Genomic DNA, 23,989 nt, shown 5'->3' on the forward strand with positions numbered 1-23,989 from the left:
TTTGGGGTTGTGTGGTTGTTGTTTTTTTTACACTTTTACTAAGCCTATGTAATGGTATAAATGTTAATATGACAATCTGTGGCTATTTTAGTTCAGTGTGCATGTCTTAAGTGAATCCATACTTTTCTTAAGGGATCTACAATTTTTGGCTGCCCTTGCCAAAAGTTGCACTCACCAAGCGCCTCCACCCAACCAACAGCCAAGGAAGCCCCCTAGGGTAAATTCCCATGTGACTATGGACCAAAAGCTTCAACTGTTGGAATTACAGAACATAGTTTGTTATTACTGCTCTGAATGTTGGATAGTTTTTTCACTTGTGCATCATCCAACAAACTCTGCATGACTTCTGTCAGATGGGACCAGTTTCTAACCAGGTGTTCATTTTCTGCATTGTAAGAAACCATGCCTTCTGAAAAAGATGCCTTGGCTATTGAACAGCAGTCGGGTATTGGATCCAAATATAGAGCTAGGGGAGACTCTTGTTGGTTCTGAAGCAACCTCTTTTGGGCAAGCTGACTATGTGTCGGCCCAGGACCTATTAAACTCTAGGTCTCCTAGGAGAATACATCTTTTGGAATGTTATTTATGAATACATATTTTTGGAATACTCCATTTGAATGCATCTGCATTGGCAGCTGTGAATATATGAACCCCAAAATTTCAAGTTTATTAGAAGAGATAAGAGATCCCACTCCCCAGTACATTTGGGTGACTAATGGGAAAGGAAGGGTAGAGGTGGAATTTATTCATGCCCTGCACTTTCGCCAAGGAACTCAAAGCAGCATACATGGTTTCCGTCTCTCCTCGCAACATGTGCTCCATGTTATCCTCAAACCAATCCTTTACCGTAGGTTACGCTTGAAAATAGTTGTTGGCCCAAGGTCAACCAGTGAGTTTCATGGCTGAACATGGAGTTGTACTCTGATCTTCCCAGTCCTTGTCCAACACTCTGTAACTCAATGGCTTGTATGCAGAGTACAAATAGATCTGCAAATCTGGAAGAAACTGAAAGTGCCTTAGGACAGTAGCTTGGTTTGTGATCATTTTGTTGATACTGGATCCACATTCTGATATAATCGTTGTTTTCATCTTTCTTTCTGTTTGTAGCATGGCTTCTTTGCCTACTCGATTGGAATATCTGAAAAGTACTACACTGCTCGTTAAGGTTAAATTTTGTTTTACTTTTCAGCTCAAGTTCAGACATCATAAGGGATTTGGAGATTGCTGGGAGATGTTCCGATTCGTCAGAGAAGTAAGTGTGGTGTAAAATAATTGTTTTCTGTGTCTTAAAAGTTGTCACCTATACTTTTCTTCGTCATTCAGCTAACTGGAAACTTGACTAGTGGACTTGAAAATGAGCCAAATATTTTGGCATTTGATCCAGAAAAACATCTGTGGAAGGTGTCCATCCTGCCATGTGCCCTCCCCCAAAGTCCCTTCCCCCCTTGGCTGCCCTCCCCCAGGGCTCCACCAAGGTCTCTCTGAAGGATGGGGGAGAATTCCTGAATAGGGTGGACTGAAGCATGGAGAACTGCATGGGGAAAGGTGGACAAAAAAAAAAAAATAGAGCAGAAGCACCTTCTTTGAGAGGTTCTGTCATCCCATTCAAGATGGTCTCTCAACTCTCAGGATTGACTTTTCAAGGAAATGTCATGCAAGGGGTGTGAGTGGGAGAGCCACCTTTTGCTGAATATCTTCTAGCATGAATTGTCTCAGTTCCATCCTATCTGTGTCTCTCCCCACCTCGGTTTCCTGTCAAATTCTTTCTCTGAAGCAATATTTGATTTATTTATTTCATAAAACTTATACACCGCTTGATTGTTAAAAAAACAACAACCTCAAAGCAGTTTACAAAAGATGAAACAGTAAAATCAAGAGAGAAAAACCTACAACCCTACTTTTAAACATACAGAAGTTGAAATACTAAAACTCAACGTCTGGGTAGACTTGTTTTTATCAGGCACCAAAAAAAGGTACACTGAAGGTGCCTGCTTGATCTCACTAGGCAGGCAGTTCCAAAGTGTAGGCGCCGCCACTCTAAATGATTGAGTATGGAATGGGTATTACGGGATACCTGTAGTCGTGCCAATTCCACCGATTGAAGCAGTTGAGTGGGCACATGTAGGGTATGGTGATCTCATAGGTAAACTGCTCCCAAGTTATTAAGGGCTTTATATACTAATAGTAACACCTTGAACTTGCAAATCAGTAGCCAGTGCAGATCTCTGACCACAGGTGTTAAATGCTGACAAGGCCTCACTCCTGTCATCAATCGTGCTGCAGCATTCTGCCCTAGCTGCAGCTTCCGGGTCAAGCGTTAAGAGCAGCAACGAACACAATTTGAAATGGGATGGAAATAAACTAAACCGTAAAATATTTTAATGGCATTTCTTTGTTCTGAAGCACCATATTCCACTGCGATTACTTATGCCTATTTGTGGCCATTCAAGTGTTTTTTAAACAACTGGAAATAATAGCATCGGTTTCAGAAGTTTAGGCAGTTCCACAAAGCTGTGACTTTTCCAGCTGAGTTTAATTGAAAATGTTTGTTACATTGCGAGATGTGTCAAAAGAAAAGCTTTTGCTGAGGGGTAAATCCAAACGCGAGGCTTACAGATCAGTAACTGATTCAGAAAAAAAAAATTGTTGGATTGTTAAGTAGTCAATAAAGACATTATTTCATATGAATGTATGAGCTGATAATTCAGACTCCCCCTCCGTGTGTGTGTGTGTGTGTGTGTGTGTGAGAGAGAGAGAGAGAGAGAGAGAGAGAGAGAGAGAGAGAGAGAGAGATTGACTAGATTTTGTCTCTTTACAGTTGAGAAGGTGAAGGAAAGAAGCTGGGATGCTGGGCCTTCTCCTCTTTACTGTTTCTTTATTATATGTTAATTCTTCGAGATATAGTTCGTTTTATCTTTTTCAGTTCTTTTCTGGCGAAAGCAAATGGACAGTGAAACCTTATATGAACCCAAGCAGCATTCCAATAGCAAACCCCCCCAAAAAAACATTTCTAATTGTTAATCAAATTTAAAACACCATTGGTTAAAGAAATCATAGCTTCCTCTGTAAGGGATGGACGGACTGGCTGCCTCTTAATCTTTCACATGTAAGTGGAGAGGTTTCTCCCTCCTTCCCATAGATAATGAATGAAACGTGAGCTCTTTTTCAAAGGGTTGCTTTCTATGTATTCTAGGAGCAGGTGTTGCAGGTATAAAAACAGCAATATAATTCAGCCCACTCTGGATTTCTAATCTTCAGAAGCCTTTCGCTGCAAAAGATTTAGAGCAGCAGCCAAAGGAAGTGAAGGGGAGGACTTGCATGATAAATTTTCATAAACATTAACTGGTGCAAAAGTACTATTCAGGCTCCTGTTCCAGCATCAGGTTTGAGGGCAACTTGGGCAACCCCGCCGGACCTTCTCCCAGTGGCAACGCAAAATAAGCTTACCCAGGCAGCCTGGAGTAGAGAAAATCAGGAGACTGGATGACACAGTGGCTTCCTTTACTCAGAATGCCACTGAATCCTAACGCAGTGGGGTTCAGAGACTGGAAAAATCAAGGTGGGGACTGCAGCTTTGCCTGGTGCTTTCCTTCTCAGCACTGAACTGAATATTGAAAATAAAAGGGGGTGCTGGTGATTAGCATCAGCATTTGCCCACCATGCTTGAATAGCTCAGTCAGTAGAGCCTGAGATTCTCAATCTTGGGGTTGTGGGTTTGAACCCCACATTGGGCAAAAGATTCCTGCATTGCAGAGGGTTGGATTAGATTACCCTTGCGGTCCCTTCCAGTTCTACAATTCTATGGTTTTATGCCAGTTCCAGAGAGCCAGTGTGGTGTAGTGGTTAAGAGCGATAGACTTCTAATCTGGGGAACCGGGTTCGCGTCTCCGCTCCTCCACGTGCAGCTTGGGCCAGTCACACTTCTCTGAAGTCTCTCAGCCCCACTCACCTCACAGAGTGTTTGTTGTGGGGGAGGAAGGGAAAGGAGAATGTTAGCTGCTTTGAGACTCCTTAGGGTAGTGATAAAGTGGGATATCAAATCCAAACTCTTCTTCTTCATTTGGTGACTTAGACCTGGGCCATTCTACTGCCTTGAGACTACTACCATGAATAAATCAGGCAATGAATGAATAAATCAGGCAATAATGATGCATGAATATATCAGGCAATGGCAATGCCAGGTTTGGCAGGGCTCTCAGCAGCCCTCTAGATTTTTAGGGTATGGAAGAGCTGGAGACATCCCTGAACTGTATCCTCAGAACAACGGCATATTCTATTTTGGGGGGGGGGGCGTGGGGATGTTGTTGCTCAGCCACAAATACCATTTTTCTGGGAAAGGTGATGGAGAGAGTTGTGGCACAAGAATTGTGAGTACTCTTGGATGATGCCATCTTGCCAGGCAGTCCATTCTGAACAATGTAGGCGTTAGGGTTTTAGTGTTGTGGCACCTGCTTTTGGGAATTGCCTCCTCTTGACAATTAGACAGGTGCTGTTTCTGTTGACCCCACCAAAGAGCTTTGTCTTCCAAAGTTGCACCAATTCCCATTCTGCATCCATACTGGAATAATTTTTTAAAATAGCTTTAAAATTTTCAAATCTGTTTTTAATACTTTTTAAGATGTTTTTATTGCTATGTTCTGTGTGGTTCGCTGCCCTGGGCTCCTTTGAGAGAAAGGGAGGGATATAAATGTAATAATAAATTAACAAAAATGATCATACAGCTGGTAAAATTTCACAAAAAGCTGATGCCATAATAAAGAAATTCGCTTTTCCATAAGGTGCTGCAAGACACTTCATTCTTTTTGTTGTAACAGAAATAGTTACATTCCATTTATTGTTTTTTTACTTCCAGCAGTCTTCCAGTGGTATATCTGACACTTGTTGTTATAGTGCATGGAATTTGGTGGTTGGCAAATTGTTTTTTGTTTATCTGGATTGAGTATAACTACAGTGCAACCATTCGGCGCTGTTACTATTTTACCATGGACATACTAATAAAGATGTGCATATCACCATCTTTTATTTCAGTATCATTTGTTTCCATGTACCGGCAACAGGGTGTCTTTTCATCCTGGGTTGTTGTTGTTGTTGTTTTCTTCTCCAATGCTGTTTATTTGCAGTAATGTTTTAATAACGAAAACAGCATTTGTGATCGGAAAAGACATTTTTTTGTATTTGGCAGGAATTCAGAAGACATTGTAGATCCTGTCTCACATCTCCACTGCAGTCCTTTTGTCCCCCAAAATCTGTTCCTCAATGTGGCACAGAGTGGCATTCAGTGGTGTAAAAAGCTGCAGCCAAATGGAGGAATCAACAGTCTCTTTGTGTGTGTGCATAGAAGTGCCTTAGGTATACACTAAGTAGCACTTTGGATCGTGGCCCATATTTATGTGGCATGCCTCTGTGAAAAATACCCTTTGATTAATACTCAAAAGTATAATTGCTTTTATTACTATTCCACTTTATTTGATTTGAACATCGAATCTGGATTATTGCCCAGAAGATGAGATTTGCAATTTTTTTTAAATTTGATGGGGCAGTTGTATCCATCATAAGAGTGTGATAATCCTTTCAGTTTCTCTAAACTTTTCTAAATGTATTAAAGAGTAGCATTCTTTATATATTAAAAACAAACCAAAAAGTGGTTCCTCTCTTGTATGCAAACACGTTTCCAACTTGGCTTGTTAAGTAGGTTGTCTAATGGGTATCATACATTTCCCTTTACGCTTAGGTTCCTTTTAAAACTCTTGTAACTTACAATAAGGGTCATCAGCACAATTTATACTGTATAGTCTGGAATCACTGCACTTAAAGACTAATAGATTTTAGTGACTCTGGTTCAGAAGGTGATTGCTAAATGAGCAAATGTAAGTGCTGTCAGGGTATGTCAATTAAAATAACTGATGAAGTAATTACGTTGCAGAGTTGTTAAATTATTCTTTTTTCATTTCATTTACTCCTGAGTTTGATAAGCTACTCTTAACCTCAAGTGGCATAAACACTGTATACTCTGATCTTTGGTGTAGTGATGAGCAAACACCCCTCAGCTAACCTTGAAAACCTTCATTTTAGGTTTTGCAGTTTTCCAAGAGCACGGGGGGGGGGGGATAGTGTGTTTTTTCTTTTTTCCTGGAGAGGTTAGTATTATTAAGGAAAGCTAATATAAAATAGTTGGAATACTCCTCTCGCCTACCAGCCCCCCCCCCAATTTCCAAGGGGAGGGAAAAAGCCTTTAGTAACAAGTGGAGAAGGGGTTTGCAAAATGTGGAAGTAAGCAGTGCTTAACTGGAAATTTTGTTTCTGAGCATAGCCAGAAGTGAAGTTCCTCTTTATCCCAAACTGAAACAGGAAAATGTACACATCCCATGCTTACTGGCTACGATTTGCTGCCAAGGTGCATGGGATTATTTTGATTTACTACTGGACTCGGAACGCAGAAGAAACGATTGGCTTGTTCACATTTGAGCATTATTTAGTTGTTAATTGACATTTTTTCCAGTCGGATTAAAACTAGACTGGTGCATTCCTGCATGTATTTGAATTTGTCTATGCAGAGCAACTTTTGTAATTCCTGTTCATACCAGTAGATATTCCCTTTTATCTTTGTCCCTGCCTTCTAATGTGTTGATTCTCTTAGACCAATTAAGTACCAACGGAGAATGCGCAAAAATAGCTGCATGTTCACCTTGCTTTTTTCTGTTTAAAGTGCCCCTGCCCAAGGAGTGTGCAAAAGCACAAAGGCTGATGTAAGTTTGCTTGTGTAGTTTTCTAATTTTGTGCAAATCAGAGAGTGCAAAAGAAATATGTGTGTGTGGGTGCAAGCATCTAAGTTCCTGGTGCATCCCTACTAGCATGCAGGAAAATAAATTAAAGCAATGGCAAAATCTCAAGTATCAAAAGAATAAAAATATTCCCCTATACAGAAGTGCACCAGAAATAGTTCTGAGCATGGCAGGAAAAGAATTGAAAGCATTGTGTCCACTCACACAAAGACACTGAAACAAATTGTCTGCGACTCCAAATAGAGTGGTTTGAGCCTGATTTCCTCCAACATATATGGTTGTATCTGTATCAGGTAATCCTGAATTTACAGGAGAAAAGCATTGAGACTGATGTTGTTTCAGGGTCACAGTATGTCATGTGGACAAGTTGTATGTCCCATGTTCTCCATGTCCAAATGTTCTGCAACAAGAATTGACTCCTAAGCATGCACATTTCCGGATAACGAGAGGCTACCCCTCTGGGTTTGTTTTTTTCCTAAGAAAGGGAGACAGTAAATAGTTTTAGGAGAGATTTTTGTGTTTTGTGCTGGGAATCTAATTTTGCATTGTATCTGAATTCCAAAGGCCCTGAGCTCAGATCTATATGGCATGAAGCTTTTTGGATTGGGAATGTCATTATTTTTGTCCCCATCATCCATAGTTTAGTGCGGTTGTCAGGAGAAAACTGCAGTATTCTTGCTCTTCGTTAATTCATTTTCATGTTGCTTGTGGCAGAAAGTGCTGCATGATTACAGTACAAGCTATATCTTTTGGTAGTATTTACCGTCCATGTTGATTTCAGATGAGGCACTAAGGTCCAGCCCTGCAGTGTGCTCTCATCTTTCCAGAGGGGCGAAGCTTACTGCCAAGAGGGAAGGTGCGCTGTATAAGAAACATTGCTTAGACATCCTGATGACCCGACTAAGGCTTTCGACACTGTAAATCATAATGCCCTGTGGACTGTCCTTCTGAAAACTGGCTGCCCAGATAAATTTGTAAACATCATTTGGCTCCTCCATGATAATATGACAGCAACAATCCAAGATAACAATGGCTCTCAAAGTGAACCGTTCACAGTGGGGTCAGGTGTTAAACAGGGTTGTGTTATTGTCCCAGCTCTATTCAGTATTTTCATTGCCATGATCCTACAGTCGATGGGAAACTCCCCACCGGCGTAGAAATCATATATCGAACAGATGGAAAGCTCTTCAATCTGAGCAGGCTGAAAGCAAAGAGTAAGGTTACCGTAACTTCCATCATAGAGCTTCAGTATGCTGATGACAACATAGTGTGCATACGTTCAGAGGATGACCTCCAAACCATCCTAATTATCTTTGCAGAAGCTTACGGAAAGCTTGGCCTATCACTCAACATCCAAAAAATGAAAATGCTTCACCAACAAGTACAAAATAACCCCTCTGCAGTGCCATAAATCCAACTCAGTAGTGTAATGTTGGAAAATGTCAATCACTTCTCCTACCTAGGCAGTTATCTTTCCACAAGGGCCAACATTGATGCCAAAATCTAGAATCTCCTCAGCTCTGTGAGTGCAGCTTTCTCCCAAATGAAGCGCAGAGTGTTTGAGGACCGGGACATTCGCAGGGAAACCAAAATGCTTGTTTACAAAGCTATTGTACTACCAACCTTACTATATGTGTGTGAAACATGGGCCACTTATAAACGCCATCTCCAACTCCTAGAAAGATTCCATCAACGGTGTCTCCGAAAAATTTTACACATCACTTGGGAAGACAGGTGAACTAATACCAGTGTACTGGAAGAAGCAAAGATCACCAGTGTTGAAGCAATGATTCTTCAACATCAACTTTGTTGGACTGGTCATGTTGTGCGGATGCCTGATGATTGTCTTTCAAAGTAACTACTCTATTCCGAACTTAAAAATGGAAAGCGTAATGCTGGTGGTCAACAAAAGAGGTTTAAAGACTCTCTCAAGGCAAATCTTTAAAAATGTAGTATAAACACTGACAACTGGGAAACACTGGACTGCAAATGCCCCAGTTGGAGAACATCCTTTATCAAAGGTATCATGGGCTTTGAAGACACGTGAACTCATGACACAAGGGAAAAATGTGCTAGGAGGAAGGCATGCTTGGCAAATCCACACTGTTATCAACTCCCACCTGGAAACCAATGTCCCCACTGTGGAAGGACGTGTGGATCCAAAATTGGCCTCCACGGTCACTCACGAACTCTTTGTTAAAACTGTGTTTATGGAAGACAATCTTACTCAGCTACAAGTGATCACCAAAGAAAAAGAAGAAGCATATCTAAACATGTTATGCCTTTAATTGTAACAATTAACATAGCTGCAATAAATTAAAATGTCTTTCTTAAAGCAAAGCACACATGAAGAGACATTGCTTAATTTCTTTAGGCATGGGCTGGACAGGCCCCAGTTTCTTGTAATCACTGTACATTAATCTGGCTGCTTTTCAAAGAAAATTAAGCTCTCTGATCAGGACAGTTAATTCATTGTTGCAGAAAAATTGCCTTAACATATTTAATCCCAGGCTGGGCTTCTCAAATAAAACCAACTCTTCAGCTAATCTCCCAACCTCTCAGTGAAGCCAAATGACCTACGTAGCAAACTTGGGAGCATTTGACTTTGCAGCGCATGACCTCCGGGGCACTTTTTGAATTCTATCCAGCTCAAATAATGTAGTAACAGAGTGACCCTGTTTTTCCAAGGAGTCGGTTCTTTCCTGTTGGAATTATTTCTGTAGTGACCTATCTAGATCAATTTGCAGAGGTCCAACAGTGAACTGGTGTTGGAATTCTCTTTTCCATAGAATTACCTTTTAATAGTATATCAAACTGCTATACTGGAGTAGACAAAAGAGGGAGAAATCAAGACATAGTTAAGTAATGGGAAGAATATGTGGCTATTTAAGTTCCACATAATTAGGGTACATTATAGCAGAGTTTGAGTCCAAGATAGTTGTCTCAAAGGCTTTGTAAAAAAAAGAAGAATGTCAAATTAAATAGAACTTCACATATGGAGGTGTATATCTCTGAACGCCGGCTGCTGAGGACTGTCACCATCACCTTTACAGTCTGCGTAGGAGCTCCCATTTGACTGGATACAGTTGGTGGGGAGGGGGAATCTTTGACTAAGTGCACTTTTATCTGATCCAGCACTGACTGGACACATGAGCAGTGTTACACTGACTTTGCTCTATGCATTATGGCAGCCATTGCGAAGCGATCATCATTGGCTGTATTCAGATGCTAGATCTAATCAGCATAGGCCCACTGAAATCAATGCACCTGAATTTCCCTTTTCTTATCTTAAGTGGAAATCTGTTGCATCAGTTTTGGAAGATGTCATAATAGATGCAGGCTTATCAGTCAAAAGCAAGGAATGATATTCCCCTCTGATAGCAGTCGGTGGTGTACAACAAAGATAGCCCAAAACAAAACAAAAATAACCCACTGCTACATGCCTGGACTTCCACCAAGCAACAGATCTTTGTTATGTCTTGTGAAGGCGGTGCTTTTTTAAACCAAATTATTGTGCCCCACCTCAACGGCCCGTGCCTGAGGTTGGTTGGCCTACAAAGTACTCTAAGTACCGTATTTTTCGCTCTATAACACGCACCAGACCATAACACGCACATAGTTTTTAGAGGAGGAAAACAAGAAAAAAAAATATTCTAAACGAAATAGTGGATATATGATTTTTATGATTCATGCTGTGGCCACAGACATGTGATCTGACAGTGAGTTTAGAGTAGCCCAATGCAAAAATCCTGAGGATCCATGCTTTGTAACCACGGAGGAGGGAAGGAAGGGGAACCATGGATCCTCTGCTCACGACTGCAGCAGATCCCCCCGCCACCCGCAGGCATTCGCTCCATAACACGCACAGACATTTCCCCTTACTTTCTAGGAGGTAAAAAGTGAGTGTTATGGTGCAAAAAATACGGTAGTTTTGGAAGATTCCAAATACTGTTCTTCTTAAACCTTTTTGAACTTGCACAAGCAACTGCTTGGGAAAGTAGTACCTCAGCCGTGGGGAAACTTGAACTGGTGCTTCAACTAGTACGTGAACTTCAATATAAAATTAGTACTCCTTTATGAGAGGAAGTTAACTGAGCCTTCCAAGCAATTTATACAGTGCCGGATTTACGTATAAGCTAAACAAGCTATAGCTTAGGGCCCCACTCTCTTGGAGGCCCCCAAAAAAATTAAAGGAAAAAAACCTGGATGTACATTTCCAAAATATAAGATAAAAAACAAATAAAATAAAACCTACATACATCAAACCTACATACATGTTTTGTGTTGTGTAGGCTCCTATGATGTAAGTAATGGGCCCTGCCTGCTAGGCTGCTCCCTAAAATATCACTGGTTTGCTCATATCTGTATGTAGGGTGCCTACGTTCTGCATGGATTGGTTGCATGGCAACATGTGCAAATGGCTTTAGATACCTATTAGGTCCATAAATTACCATATAGCATATATTCAACACAAAAAACAGTGACAATTTGTTGTTGACAAAGGACAGCGGAACATATAAAGGGCGCCATTACCTTCAGTAGCTTAGGGCCTCATCAAACCTAAATCTGGCCCTGAATTGATTCCAGTGCTATCTTATGCTGGCATCCTACAAATTACTTTGATAGGAACTGGCTATGTTTAGCCTTCTGAAGAGAGAGGCAATATGGTGGCTGAAGGACTATTTGGAGGGCTGTCACATTGATAATGGAGAAAATTTTCTGTTGCTCTGGAAAGCAATTGTGTATATGTAACATTTTATGGCACTCACTGTAACATGGTATGGTTACGGCCACTGGCTCAGACGACTTTAAAAGAGGACTAGGCTAATTCATGGAGTATAAGTCATGATTGCTACATGGAACATCCATTGTTCAGAGGCTATGTGCCACAGAATTCCAGGGAAGCAACAGAAGGAGATGACTATGGCATTCAGCTTCTGTTTGGGGGCTTACATGGTTAGCCACTGTAGGATGTAAGTTGCTGAACTATGAAAGGTGGCCTGCTTTAGGAGGGCTTTGTTCTAAGAGTTGGCAATGGTCACGGGGTTAGGTGGATTTAAAAGATTAGACAACTTTATGATAGGAAAGCCTTCTGATTACCATCAGCCATGATTGCTAGCTGGGACCTCCAGATTTCAGAAGTAGTATTCTCCTGAATGCCAGTTGTTGTGGGATTGTGGCAGAAAGCAGGAGGGGCCGATGTCCTTCAGGCTGTTCTTGTGGACTTCCCAGACCCATTTGGCTAGTGGCTTTTGGAAACAGGCTGTTGAACTGAATCTTCCCCAACCTGGTGCCCTCCAGATGTTGTTGAACTGAGCCCCAGTCGACATGGACAATGGTCTGGGTTGATGGCAGATGTGAAGGGGTCCTTGGGAGAAGCCTGGCCATTGCTTCATTCAAAATGAGAAGCCTCAAAATCTCTGCAGGCATAGAATTTCCCACAGACTGCTTTGTATCTGGATTATGCTGTGCCTTTTCCTTTCTTCAGGTTGCCTCTCCAGATGGTGTATTCTTGTGGAAGCTGAATGGAAGATTCATGGGCTGCCCATCTCTTGCCAAGGCCATTTGGGGAGCTTAGTTGTTAATGCATAAAGCGGAACATTTGAGAGTGTTGTCAGTGCAGGCACAACTGTGAGATGAATGTGTTGTTAGTCAGTCATCACTGTGTCAATCAGGGCTGGTTCACACTGCCAGGTCCTTGTACGCTAATAATGGTTGATAATTTGCAGCCTCCTTGTTGTGTGCTGTGTGAAATGGGTAAGGAAAGGGCAAGGGCAATGTGGTGAAAGAGTTCCGATCTTGAAAATCAGAAAAGAAAAGCATGTCTCTCCCATCTTGTCTCGCCATCGGGGGGGGGACTTTCAATTTGAGCAGTGTTCGTGTTAGCTCTCTCTATAGTCTGCATATACAAACTCCCTAATTGTGGACAAAGAAAATAGATGAGGTGGTTCTGCAGCACTCAACTAGTTAAAAGTCAGAGATTGATGTGCATTATAATGAGTGAAATAGGTACCGTATTTTTCGCACCATAGGGCGCACCGGACCATAGGGCGCACCCAGTTTTTTTGGGGGGAAATAAAGGGGAAAAAATTATTTCCCCCCCAGGTGCGGGGCTGGGGCGGGGGAAGCTAGAGCTTCCCCCGACCCCAGCCCTCAAACAGGCAGCTCTCCGCAAGCAGCGGGAGCGTTCCCGCTGCTTGCGGAGAGGTCCGCGAAGCCTGGACGCGCTGAGCTCAGCGCGCCCAGGCTTCGGCATGCAGGCACCTCTCCGCAAGCAGCGGGAACGCTCCCGCTGCTTGCGGAGAGGTCCGCGAAGCCTGGACGCGCTGAGCTCAGCGCGCCCAGGCTTCGGCATGCAGGCACCTCTCCGCAAGCAGCGGGAACGCTCCCGCTGCTTGCGGAGAGGTCCGCGAAGCCTGGACGCGCTGAGCTCAGCGCGCCCAGGCTTCGGCATGCAGGCACCTCTCCGCAAGCAGCGGGAACGCTCCCGCTGCTTGCGGAGAGGTCCGCGAAGCCTGGACGCGCTGAGCTCAGCGCGCCCAGGCTTCGGCATGCAGGCACCTCTCCGCAAGCAGCGGGAACGCTCCCGCTGTTTGCGGAGAGGTCCGCGAAGCCTGGACGCGCTGAGCTCAGCGCGCCCAGGCTTCGGCATGCAGGCACCTCTCCGCAAGCAGCGGGAACGCTCCCACTGCTTGCGGAGAGGTCCGCGAAGCCTGGACGCGCTGAGCTCAGCGCGCCCAGGCTTCGCGGACCTCTCCGCAAGCAGCGGGAGCCCAGCGCTGGGCTCCTGCTGCTTGCGGAGAGGTGTGCGAAGCCTGGAGAGCATGAGGGGTTGGTGCGCACCGACCCCTCTCACTCTCCAGGCTTCAGCGAAAGCCTGCATTCGCACCATAGGACGCACACACATTTCCCCTTCATTTTTGGAGGGGAAAAAGTGCGTCCTATGGTGCGAAAAATACGGTATTTGTTCCCTTTGCAAAAGATGACTTACTTGTTGTTGTTTAGTTGTTTAGTCGTGTCTGACTCTTCGTGACCCCATGGACCAGAGCACGTCAGGCACTCCTGTCTTCCACTGCTTGGTCAAACTCATGTTGGTAGCTTCGAGAACACTGTCCAACCATCTCGTCCTCTGTCGTCCCCTTCTCCTTGTGCCCTCCATCTTTTCCAACATCAGGGTCTTTTCCAGGGAGTCTTCTCTTCTCTCTCTCTTTTTTAATAAGATATTTATTAAAATTTTTAGAGGTACAAAAAGAGAAAACAAAAAACATCATTTTAAACAAAAAAATACAAAAAAGAAAAAAAGAAAAAAAGAAAAAGCAGAGAATTAAAATCCATTAAGCAAAAAGAAAAAACAAGGAAAAATACAACAAATCTTCCCATTACTTATCTTTCATTAGCTTATTTCCCTGACCTCCTCCCTGACCTCATTCTAGGTCAATTATCCATTCCAGTAAATCCTTTCCCTCTTTTCAAATTTTTGTCCTGTAATTTATCTTTATATTAATAGAACTTTACTTTCCCTCCTTTCACCAATTAACAGTCTGTTTTTTCCTAAATCTTTGTAACATTTCTGCTAAAATCACATAAATTCATTCCAACGTCATTCTAACATTCATTAATTATGCAATGTTTCTGTAAATAGTCTTTAAATTTCTTCCAATCTTCCTCCAGGGAATCTTCTCTTCTCATGAGGTGGCCAAAGTATTGGAGCCTCAGCTTCATGATCTGTCCTTAATACTTGGTGACAAAACCCTTGTTGGCAATTACAGAGGTCAGACGTTTCTTGTAGGTGGCCACCAGGTTTGCACACATCTCAGGAGGTATTTTGTCCCACTCCTCTTTGCAGATCCTCTCCAAGTCAGTAAGATTTCGAGGCTGATGTGAACCTGGCAGTTAGATTCAGTTTGGAAGATGGTAGCTAATAACATTTAGAAGTGCAATAACGTCACTTGGGAGGTAGTTTGCTCAACACCAAATTAGGCAGAAAGCATGCGTAAAACTTAAATTGCTTTTGCTTTTCCCATTGTGTGGCAGAAATGTTCTTTTGTAGAATAATCATGGATGGGTTGGTTTCAAGAGAGAACGCAAATGAGGGTTTTGCATCCGAGACCATATTAACAAATGTTAATCCTCCGAGGAAATAATTACTTCTTTCAGCAGCAATTTAAGTCATTCTACAAGAATATGTAAGATGGCTGCACTGTAATCCCATGTGTGTTTAGTCAGAAGTAAATCCCACTGTGTTTAATGGGGCTTACTCCCAGGTAAGTATGCATAGGATGAAGCCTCAGTCTGTAAAGGAGGTGAATGGTTTTGTTCATTAACTACGGTGGATGCTACTCTTTTGCCCAGGTAAAGTCTCCCATTCAAGCAGCTTGCAGTGTCAAACCTGGTTCACTAATAGAACTACATTGTGTGGTTCTAGACCAGTGGTTCCCAGACCTTTCCAGTAATATGGACCACTTTTCTGCCCATTGTAGTAATTGGAATGTGCTGTGCTAGATGCTGTATCTTCAATTGCATTTTACAGACATGCCGCAGATCACCTGAATGAATCTTGGATCCCAGTTTGCAAACCTCTGCTCTAGATCATGCCAGTTGGCCTCATGAAAATATCAGTGTGGATATAAGTTTAGATCAGCCTCCAGATGTATGATGGGGCTATATAGCTTACAACATTTGTAGAGCTCCATGTTGAGAAAGTCTGGTTTAGATGAGTTCTTGGTCATTTCTTTTCTCCAGTTCTTTATGCTTTAATATTTACAATGTCAAAAGAAGTTTCAGAGGTGGCTGCAATGTTCTGCCCACCCTCATGATTGAGAGCTTGTGAGCTTGTGATGCACAGTTGGCCATGGTGAGAAAGCTGTGAAAATTGCTTTTCCAAAACAAGAGCCAGAGCTTTTCCTCCCTTTCCAGTTGTTATTGCGTGGACTGCTCCTTCTCTGAATTGCTGTTAAGTGGAATCTCTGGAGGAGAGCAATGCATTTAGTATATTAATATGTTTTACTGGAACTACCTGCTGGAAGCAGCACCACGTGAGCCATTATTTCTTTGTGAATGACCTGCAGAGGTGGCTGAACTCAGTTTATAGTTGAAAAATCTTTTTTTAAAAAAATTATAACTGGAAAGAACCATAACATTTTATTTCGATGGCCACGGGACTTTTAAAAAGATAAAATTACACAATTTTACACGAAGACTAAAAAAAAAAGCGATATTAATCGAGTGACATTTTTTAGCACAAATTTAGAACAGTATTTTTCAGTTTGCATATGCAGAGGCATAGGGAGGGGATATGGGGCAATGGACCGCCCTGGGTGTCATCGCTGAGGGGGGTGACATTTGCCTCACTACCCATCCGCGACTCCCAATCCTACCCTGAGCCACTGGGGGAAGGGGGGAGCTGCACCGCTTTGCCTTCATTTTGACAGCTCGGGGGAGGCTTGGGAGTCGTGGCCAACACAACCGCAGGTGACATTCGGCGCGCCACCTGCCTGCAACTCCCAAGCCTACCCTGAGTCGTCAATGTGTGTAAAAGGTAAAGGTAAAGGGACCCCTGGCCATTAGGTCCAATCGTGGCCGACTCTGGGGTTGCGGCGCTCATCTCGCTTTATTGGCCGAGGGAGCCGGCGTACAGCTTCCGAGTCATGTGGCCAGCATGACTAAGCTGCTTCTGGCAAACCAGAGCAGCACACGGAAACGCCGTTTACCTTCAAAACGGGGTGGTACCTATTTATCTACTTGCACTTTGACGTGCTTTCGAACTGCTAGGTTGGCAGGAGCAGGGACCGAGCAACAGGAGCTCACCCTGTCGCGGGGATTCGAACCGCCGACCTTCCAATCAGCAAACCCTAGGCTCTGTGGTTTAACCCACAGCGCCACCTGCGTCCCTTGTCAATGTGTGTGGGGGGGTGACAAAAAAATTTCCCCGCCGGGTACCACCTGACCTTGCTACGCCTCTGTGCCTGTGCTCAATATTTTTACGATATTTTCCAGAATATATTTGCACTGTAGATAAGAATCCTTAGCTGTATATATTTTTTGCTACTTTAGTGATCAAAACTACTTTCCACTACTATATACGAGCACATGATAAATCATAATTAGAACTGGAAAAGGTTGGGACAATATCTGAAAGATAGGTTAGAGTCAATGCTGAACCCTCACTCACCCCCCCCCCATGTCTCCAACTGTCCTGGGAAGAGTTTCTTAACCCTATGTCAAGATCCCCTGGATCCTGACAGTCCCAGAGTCTGCCTTTAATCCAGACACCTCCTCGTGGCTCCCTTACTCTCAAAGCTTGTGTACTCTCTTCATTATTCTGTGTTTAAAAGGTTTTTATAACCCAGTGCCGCCCCCCAAACCTAGCTTGCCTAGTTCTTCCCTCTCCTAGCTCGCCACCGAAGCCCCAAGCCCTGCTCTTTACCCTTCCTTTACTTCTGTGCTAAAGGCACCCACCTGATCTTTCCTTCCTCTTTTGTGCTTTCTGTGCTCCCAGGCTCAAGACTCCTACACCCTTTGCCAAGAACCTGCTGGTGTTGTGTCAGCAGCTTCCCCTTTCTTCTGCTGACAGCCTTGCCTTGAATCTTCCCCTCCCATGTCTTGCCTCTTTTCCACTTCTGGTCTGCCCAGCTCCTTACCTAGTTAAAGGGGCAGCAGAGAGATTCAGTGCTGTGTGCTGCAATCTTTGGACAGTCCTGTTTTTCTGTAGCTGGGCTACTCAGATTCTTAGATTTTTGGCTGAGGAGAGTCATTGCCTGCCTGATATTTGCATTTCTTTCGAGACTTAGGAGAATGGATAGGGTTTTTTATGATGTGATAGTGTCCATGTCAATATCAAAACTATCAGTGGATTAGTATGGTGAGAGGGAATTCATACAAATCTCGGTTTTACTAGTCTTTAAGGTGAATCATTAAATCCCCAAATTATAGTTAATCCCCACCCCAGAGCACTTAAGAAACCAGGTAATGAAATCTAAAAGACTGAAACAAAACAAAAGAATTTAAATTTACACATTTATAAGAATATGAAATTCTAAATTGTCAATCTCACAGGCTGGTGATGGGTAGGTTTCTAAATATTTGTTAGGTTGTTCTGTGCATTTGTAAAGAATACTTCTCTGCTCAGTGATGTTTATGTAAAACCAGTTTTTTTTAAAAAAAAATTCTGGCTTCTTAAAATGTTAAAGTAATCTCCACATAATTTTCTTCCTTGCCATGAAGAATGCTCAGTGGATGCTTTCTTGGAAAAAGCAAATGAAACTGTGCCATTGGAATAATGTTCAATCACGTTAGTTTTTTAAAAAAAAAGTTAGAGTAAAAAATCAATTGTCTTGTTTTTCTCCAAACATCACATTCAGATACAGAATTAGTTACCTTTACCATCTATCCATGCTATGTGTCAAAAATTATTTTTAGCTTTATCAATTTGATGTCAGACATGATCTCCCTTGGTGGATGGGTGGGGAATAATCTTAGATCCGAATTTTTTGGCTGCTGTTGCGATTTACGTAAGCAAAATGCTGGAGAGGGTTGGTAGTTCGACAAGCACAAAAGATGTCAGTAAATTGAACACAGTAGGCAAATGTCTTGTTTGCTTGGCTCCAGACCCTTGGAATGAGCGCGAATGCAGACCAAAAATAAAGGAAGTTTTGAGGAGAGCAGTTTCTAGTTTAAGCATTAAAGAAGAGTTTAAGAGCTGCAAAAGAGTGCATTTCTTTGAAGGCTTACAGTACACTGTCAAACTGTGATTCCTGTTTGGATTCCAACTGCTAGCCTTGAATAAATCCAGTAGGTAGCCCTGCATCTCCCTTTAATAGCCAACTTCATGTGTCTATCACAGTGATAAGAAAATTGAAGGTGGGGAAACGGTTGCATGATTTTGTCACACGGATTGGCATTTTGCCCCCTTACAGCTGTGGTAACCCACATACGTCCCTTCTGATGTTGTTGGACCCCACCAACTGCAGCCAGCATGGCCAGTGACCAAAGATGAGAGGAGATGTAGCCCCACAAAATCTAGAGGACAACACATGTGCTGCCCCTTCCTTTCAATGCATTGGCTGTGGCTTCTATACTCTGCCACTTTTCTCCTTGCTCAGTTGTCTTAGGGCCTCCATCTCTTCTTTTTTTTAAGTTAGCAAAAGGTAACTGCATTCATGATTGACATGTTTTGCTTCCCCTGTCTGCTCCCATAGGCAGTTCAACACTACTTTGGAGTACTTCTTTGTTACTGGATTAAACCACTAATTTAATCCAGCTTCAGAACTTGATCGCCATCAACTGTAAGCAGATGCAAAAATTCTGTTTTGCCAGAGGAGCACAGAGAACACAAAAATGAGGCTTTATTCCTGTGGCTGTGCTAAGAGATGAAATGCCTGTTATCTAAAAACACAGTTTTGAAGGATCCATGACATCCTGGCCTCTTCCATCATCAGGGGCCCAAGGGCTAATGGGTGGCTTGCTCTCAGGAAGGACATCAGTGGTAAGAATATTAGCCTGGCCGCCATCCATTGGCCAGAGAAGGAACAGCAGCTGGGAGCTTGATTCCCCCACCCTTCCAGAAAGAACATTTGACCCCAGCAACCACTCTCCCTGGGACCTCGGAGCTGGATTCTGGCATTAGCCAGAGGGCTGAGGGCTGATAGAGGACTAAGCACATGCAGGAAGGCCCACCTGACCAGATCATGATGCTGATGTTATCTAGCTAAAAGCACAGGGACCTGAATTTGTTTGCTTTCTTCCCCCTTTCCATTACTTTCTCCCTTTCTCTTTATTAGATTGTGATTTCGTGGGCAGGGACTATTTTAACTGTTAATCTTGGTCAGGGCTTAGAAAATGCCCTATGCTTTAGAAGACGGTGGCAGTGTTGTTGGTGATGAAACTGGATTTTCTCCCTGACCTTTCTGTCCTTCCACCTAATTTCCTAAAAATGAAAATCTCAGAGGCTGCAGGAAAGCCTCCAAAAATCCTCTCGTGTAAAAAATAAATATAATAAAAACCCTAATATTTTCTGTATATCAGTCTAGCGTGCATGATACTTCCAGACTGTACCAGACTGGATACATGAATAATATCTGGATGGCGTCAGTGCACAATTGCTCGGAAAACCCCAAGGCAGAATATGCAATTAAAAAGTAATATTGAGTTTATTTTAAAGGAAATCTGGGTCCCTTTGGCATCAAGACATAAAGGAAGCAAATAGTTCTAAAACTTGTAAAAAGAATAAGAAAGCAGAACATTTCACAAGTCTTTAGGCAAATGCTTCTCTTCACTGTCTGGAGCAAGGTGTTATGCCCAGAAGGCTCCACAAAAAGTGCTTGTTACAAACATTTTCAAACTGGTGTGTGTTAAATAGATGACTGCCATTGCACCCAGAGGCAGTTCTAGAGTCGGAGCAAAGAAACCAAGAGAAGCAAGTAGTAGTAAGCGGAAGAGGGAAATCCCTCTTGATTTTTTCCAGATCCTTCAATAGATACAAGCTATCCAGGAGGTAGAAGTCACAGGTAATCTAGATTAGATCCTGCATGCAAAACTAGGCTTCCAAAAGCTATATCTGAAAAGCCAACATCAGTCTTAGTTCTCCACACCTCATTGCAAAAGGGGGGGGGATTTTAACTTAGTGATTCTAACAGTTAGTTAGCTTGAGGGAATGCTCCATACCTTGTAGACAGAGACTGGAATGCATTCATCTAAAGCATTCACAGGACATGAGAAGAGCCTACTGAGGCCATGATCCGTTGAGTAAAGTAAGCATCCTGTTCTTACAGTGGAAAATGTCTCACAGGGCACTCAAAGCTGCTTTATCATAATGCAACTAATAGGATGAAATGGTGAGAATCTGAGGATTGTTACAGTTTTGATTAGTTGGATTTTATGCCCCGTCTTTGTCAGTATGTAAATTGGTTACATGGGACTCCTTTGGGAATAAACAGCTATCTTGTAACCCTATTTTCTTCTTCTTCTTTTGTAAACCGTGCAAAGTTTTAACATCAACAAAGAACGCTCCTTAAGTTTGCCATCTTTGTCTTCAGATTTGCCTTCATTCTGATCTTCGTTGGTGGCATAGGAGAAGATAGCTGTCCAGTGTGACTGCAACTTTTGTACTTTGCTTCCTCCCCAAGTCTTACCATGAATATTTGCCAGAATCTATTATTCTTTCCTAACCTACTTGCTTTGATCTCTTTGGACCTGATTCCCATGTAGTTAGTCTGTTTGTCTAGTGCAGGGTAGCCAAGATGGTGCCCCCTAGAGATGTTGTTGGACTATAACTCCCATCCAGCATGGCTAATGGTCAGGGATGACGGGAATTGTAGTCAACAAATTCTGGAGGGCACCATGTTAGTTATTCCTGCTCTCTAGTGGATAGAAGTGCAGTGGATTTATGGAAGGTTTAATTTAGTTGGTGTAGGGTTTATGTTTGTTTTAGTGACATTTGAAAAATCCTTTTGTTGGACTTATTTTTACATCATTTGATTTTGCTGTGTTGTAAATTTCAGGGCTGGGCACATCAAGGAATTTGAATGCATACAACATTTTGAGATTTTCCAGGCCATACAATTTATCATCAATTGAATAAAATGAAAATGTGAATCAAATGCAAAATGCTCATCAGACAGCTGTGTGTTTTTCATTTATTTAACCATCAGCCAGGTTTTTATTTCAAGGACGCATTCCTTGGTAAAATTAAAATCCCAACAAAATTGATTCTTGGAATTGTATTTTCTTTGCTGGTAGTAAAAATAAGAAACAAAAATAAAAATCGTGACTCACAAACAATGGGAAATGTTCAGACATTGAAACTGAAATGTAATGGTTTTTGGAACAGAATTATTCAGAGATATTCAGAAAACTCAGCTAAAGCAAGCATTTCATTATAAAGCTTCTGGTAGTTTTGCTACAATGCTTAAATACTACTTTCCAGTTCAGTCGTAGCTGAAATTCTACCAGACTTTTGCTTATATGAAAGATAACCCTTCGTTTTGGAGGGCAGTTGTAGCCACATGAAGTATGCATGCGTGTGCTTCTTGGATTGTTTGCCTTGTAAGGTTTTCCTATGGTTCTCTCTCTTTCTCTTTCCTCTTCCTCTTTCTCCCCCACCAAAAGAAGCAACCCACCTATTTGCTAATGCAACATGTTTTAGTGCGAATATTTTAGCTTTCAGCAGTCATTTTTAGAGAACAGCTTATTTTGTAAGTAGTTCATCAAACAACTTGTGTTTCTACTAAAGGCAATTTATAATTTTACTTTGATGACACATTTTACTTTGACAGCTAAGCTAGCAGCAATAACAGAAGTCCCTTTTTTGTGTATAAAAAAACATTCCAGCTATTCTGTAGACTCTAGTGGATGTAGTAGCAGTGTCATGTTTTTTCTTGTTATTATAGGTTCCTTTGTTAGGCAGAACTGAGAGACAGACCTAAAGGACCTTTGCGATAGATATATTTTGATATGTCAGGGGGAAGATTATCCACTATACCCTGGTTTGTTGTCTCATGAAAGATTTCAGGATCCATTCAAATGTGACATGACGAATCCTGGTGGGTGCAGGCTTGGTGCACATATAACATTTTCCATCTCTGTGACTAATCAGAACTTGAAATGCAATTCAAACTGGGTTCAAAACACTGTCTACATCTCAAGTGAGGGAATTCTGGTGTCTGGGAGCAGACACCAAGAAGGCCCTCTCCTGTTTCTCCAACAAGCATGACTGTGAGGGTCTCATGCTCTAAATAATTGGTCTTCATCAGGGGGTCATGACTTTTTTCCAGTGGTTGTCACAAGGTTTCAGAAGTTACAGCAAACAAGTCAGGAAAAAAATAAGGAAGAAAGTTTGAAATAACTTAAAATTAAGAGAGATTGGTTTCCTTATAAAATAATTGTGATGCAGGCTGTAGAAATCTATTTTTCATTCGCTTGCATGTTTTTCTTCTTGAGCTGGGAGCGATTCTGGGCTACCAGCTTCTTCCAGGAAGCAGAGAGAGACATGTTATTTCCATTGTGTAAAATGGGCTTTTGCCGATGCTGTAGTCCTGTTCAAATAAATAACATGATAGTTCTGTTACCATAGAAAAGCACTTCCAGATCTCTTGAAAAGGAGAATTGCATGAATGGTTAGGAGATCATCTACAGGTATACGCAGAAAGCCATCCTTTCCCTCTAACCTGTGGCTAATTTAATTTGCTCAAAGTTATTGTGTCTATTGATTTCCATAGAACTCACATTGACTCACACCCTAACTTTTTATTTATTTTTTTAAAAATCACACTTATTAGCACATCAGCAATTATATGTTTCATTAGTAGAGCATTTGCATCGCTTATTTTAGCTGAGCAACTTTTGTAGCAAAGTTTGATGCATATTTTGAGTTCTTGTTAGAACTCATCTACCACTGTTTCACGTGTTTATCCAAGCTATGCACCAAGGTGTACAACAGCTCTCTAGCACGAAATAGCAAATTTATTTTTCAGTTCTGATTTGGAGAAATGCCATGTTTAGACTTTCAGATCAGTGATTTCTGTTTTCTGTCCAATTTTTATTGTCTTGTTCAATTACTGTTGTGCAGTTGAAGAAGCAACCATGTGCTAGGAATTAGTGACCATAAAGGAAGACATTCCTTCTGGGATTATGCATAGTTAGTGCTTTACGTGTTAATTTGATGTGATCCAGTCTGGCACAGCTACGCTGGATGCCTGCACAACCTTTGGCAGTAGAACTGAGATGGTGTATAAACTGTGATGTTGGATTCCTGGAAACTGGCTTGCAGATTTAAGAAGTTGTCTCACTTAGGAATAAGTGCCATACATTTCACAATCATTTTTCTAGTGTATAACAACAACAACAACAACACTTTATATTTCTGTGCAAATATAATTTTCTCCTGGTTCATTGAGTAAAATGTTGAACTTCAGCCCTAGTATGGAAACATGCATTTTAATAGTGAGCAAAATGAAAGCATTTTGTGTGTGAAAACTGTTCTTATAAAATAATAGTTAGCAATGAGAGGAATCATATGGTGGAGCTTGTGAGTCCATAGTTGCCTGTCCACTTGGTAACAGGGAAATGATAGTAATCTCAGGGACTGTTAAGTTTCTTTGAATAAGATTCTCTTTCTCTAGTGTAAGTACACTTCATGGCTCTCTTGGCTGTTATAGCTCTGCAATCGGTTTCAATTATTTGATAAGGAAGTTATTTTTGGAAACTTTGTT

General features: G+C 42.0%; 1 protein-coding gene across 2 annotated transcripts in view; it reads left to right on the plus strand.

Moving 5' to 3' along the window:
- RAD18 (RAD18 E3 ubiquitin protein ligase) overlaps positions 1 to 23,989 on the plus strand; it is a 108,615-nt gene that overhangs the window by 79,205 nt on the left and 5,421 nt on the right. The window contains exon 12 of one of the 2 annotated variants that reach the window (XM_081902739.1): positions 1,190 to 1,252. The exons of the other annotated variant lie outside the window; for it this stretch is intronic. Within the exon in view, the coding sequence (XP_081758865.1) occupies positions 1,190 to 1,252 (63 nt within the window). The remainder of the gene's footprint in view (positions 1 to 1,189; positions 1,253 to 23,989) is intronic. 2 annotated transcript variants of the gene reach the window in all.

This window comes from Podarcis melisellensis (assembly GCF_964234715.1).
Source record: "Podarcis melisellensis genome assembly, chromosome: 2".
Lineage (NCBI taxonomy): Eukaryota > Metazoa > Chordata > Lepidosauria > Squamata > Lacertidae > Podarcis > Podarcis melisellensis.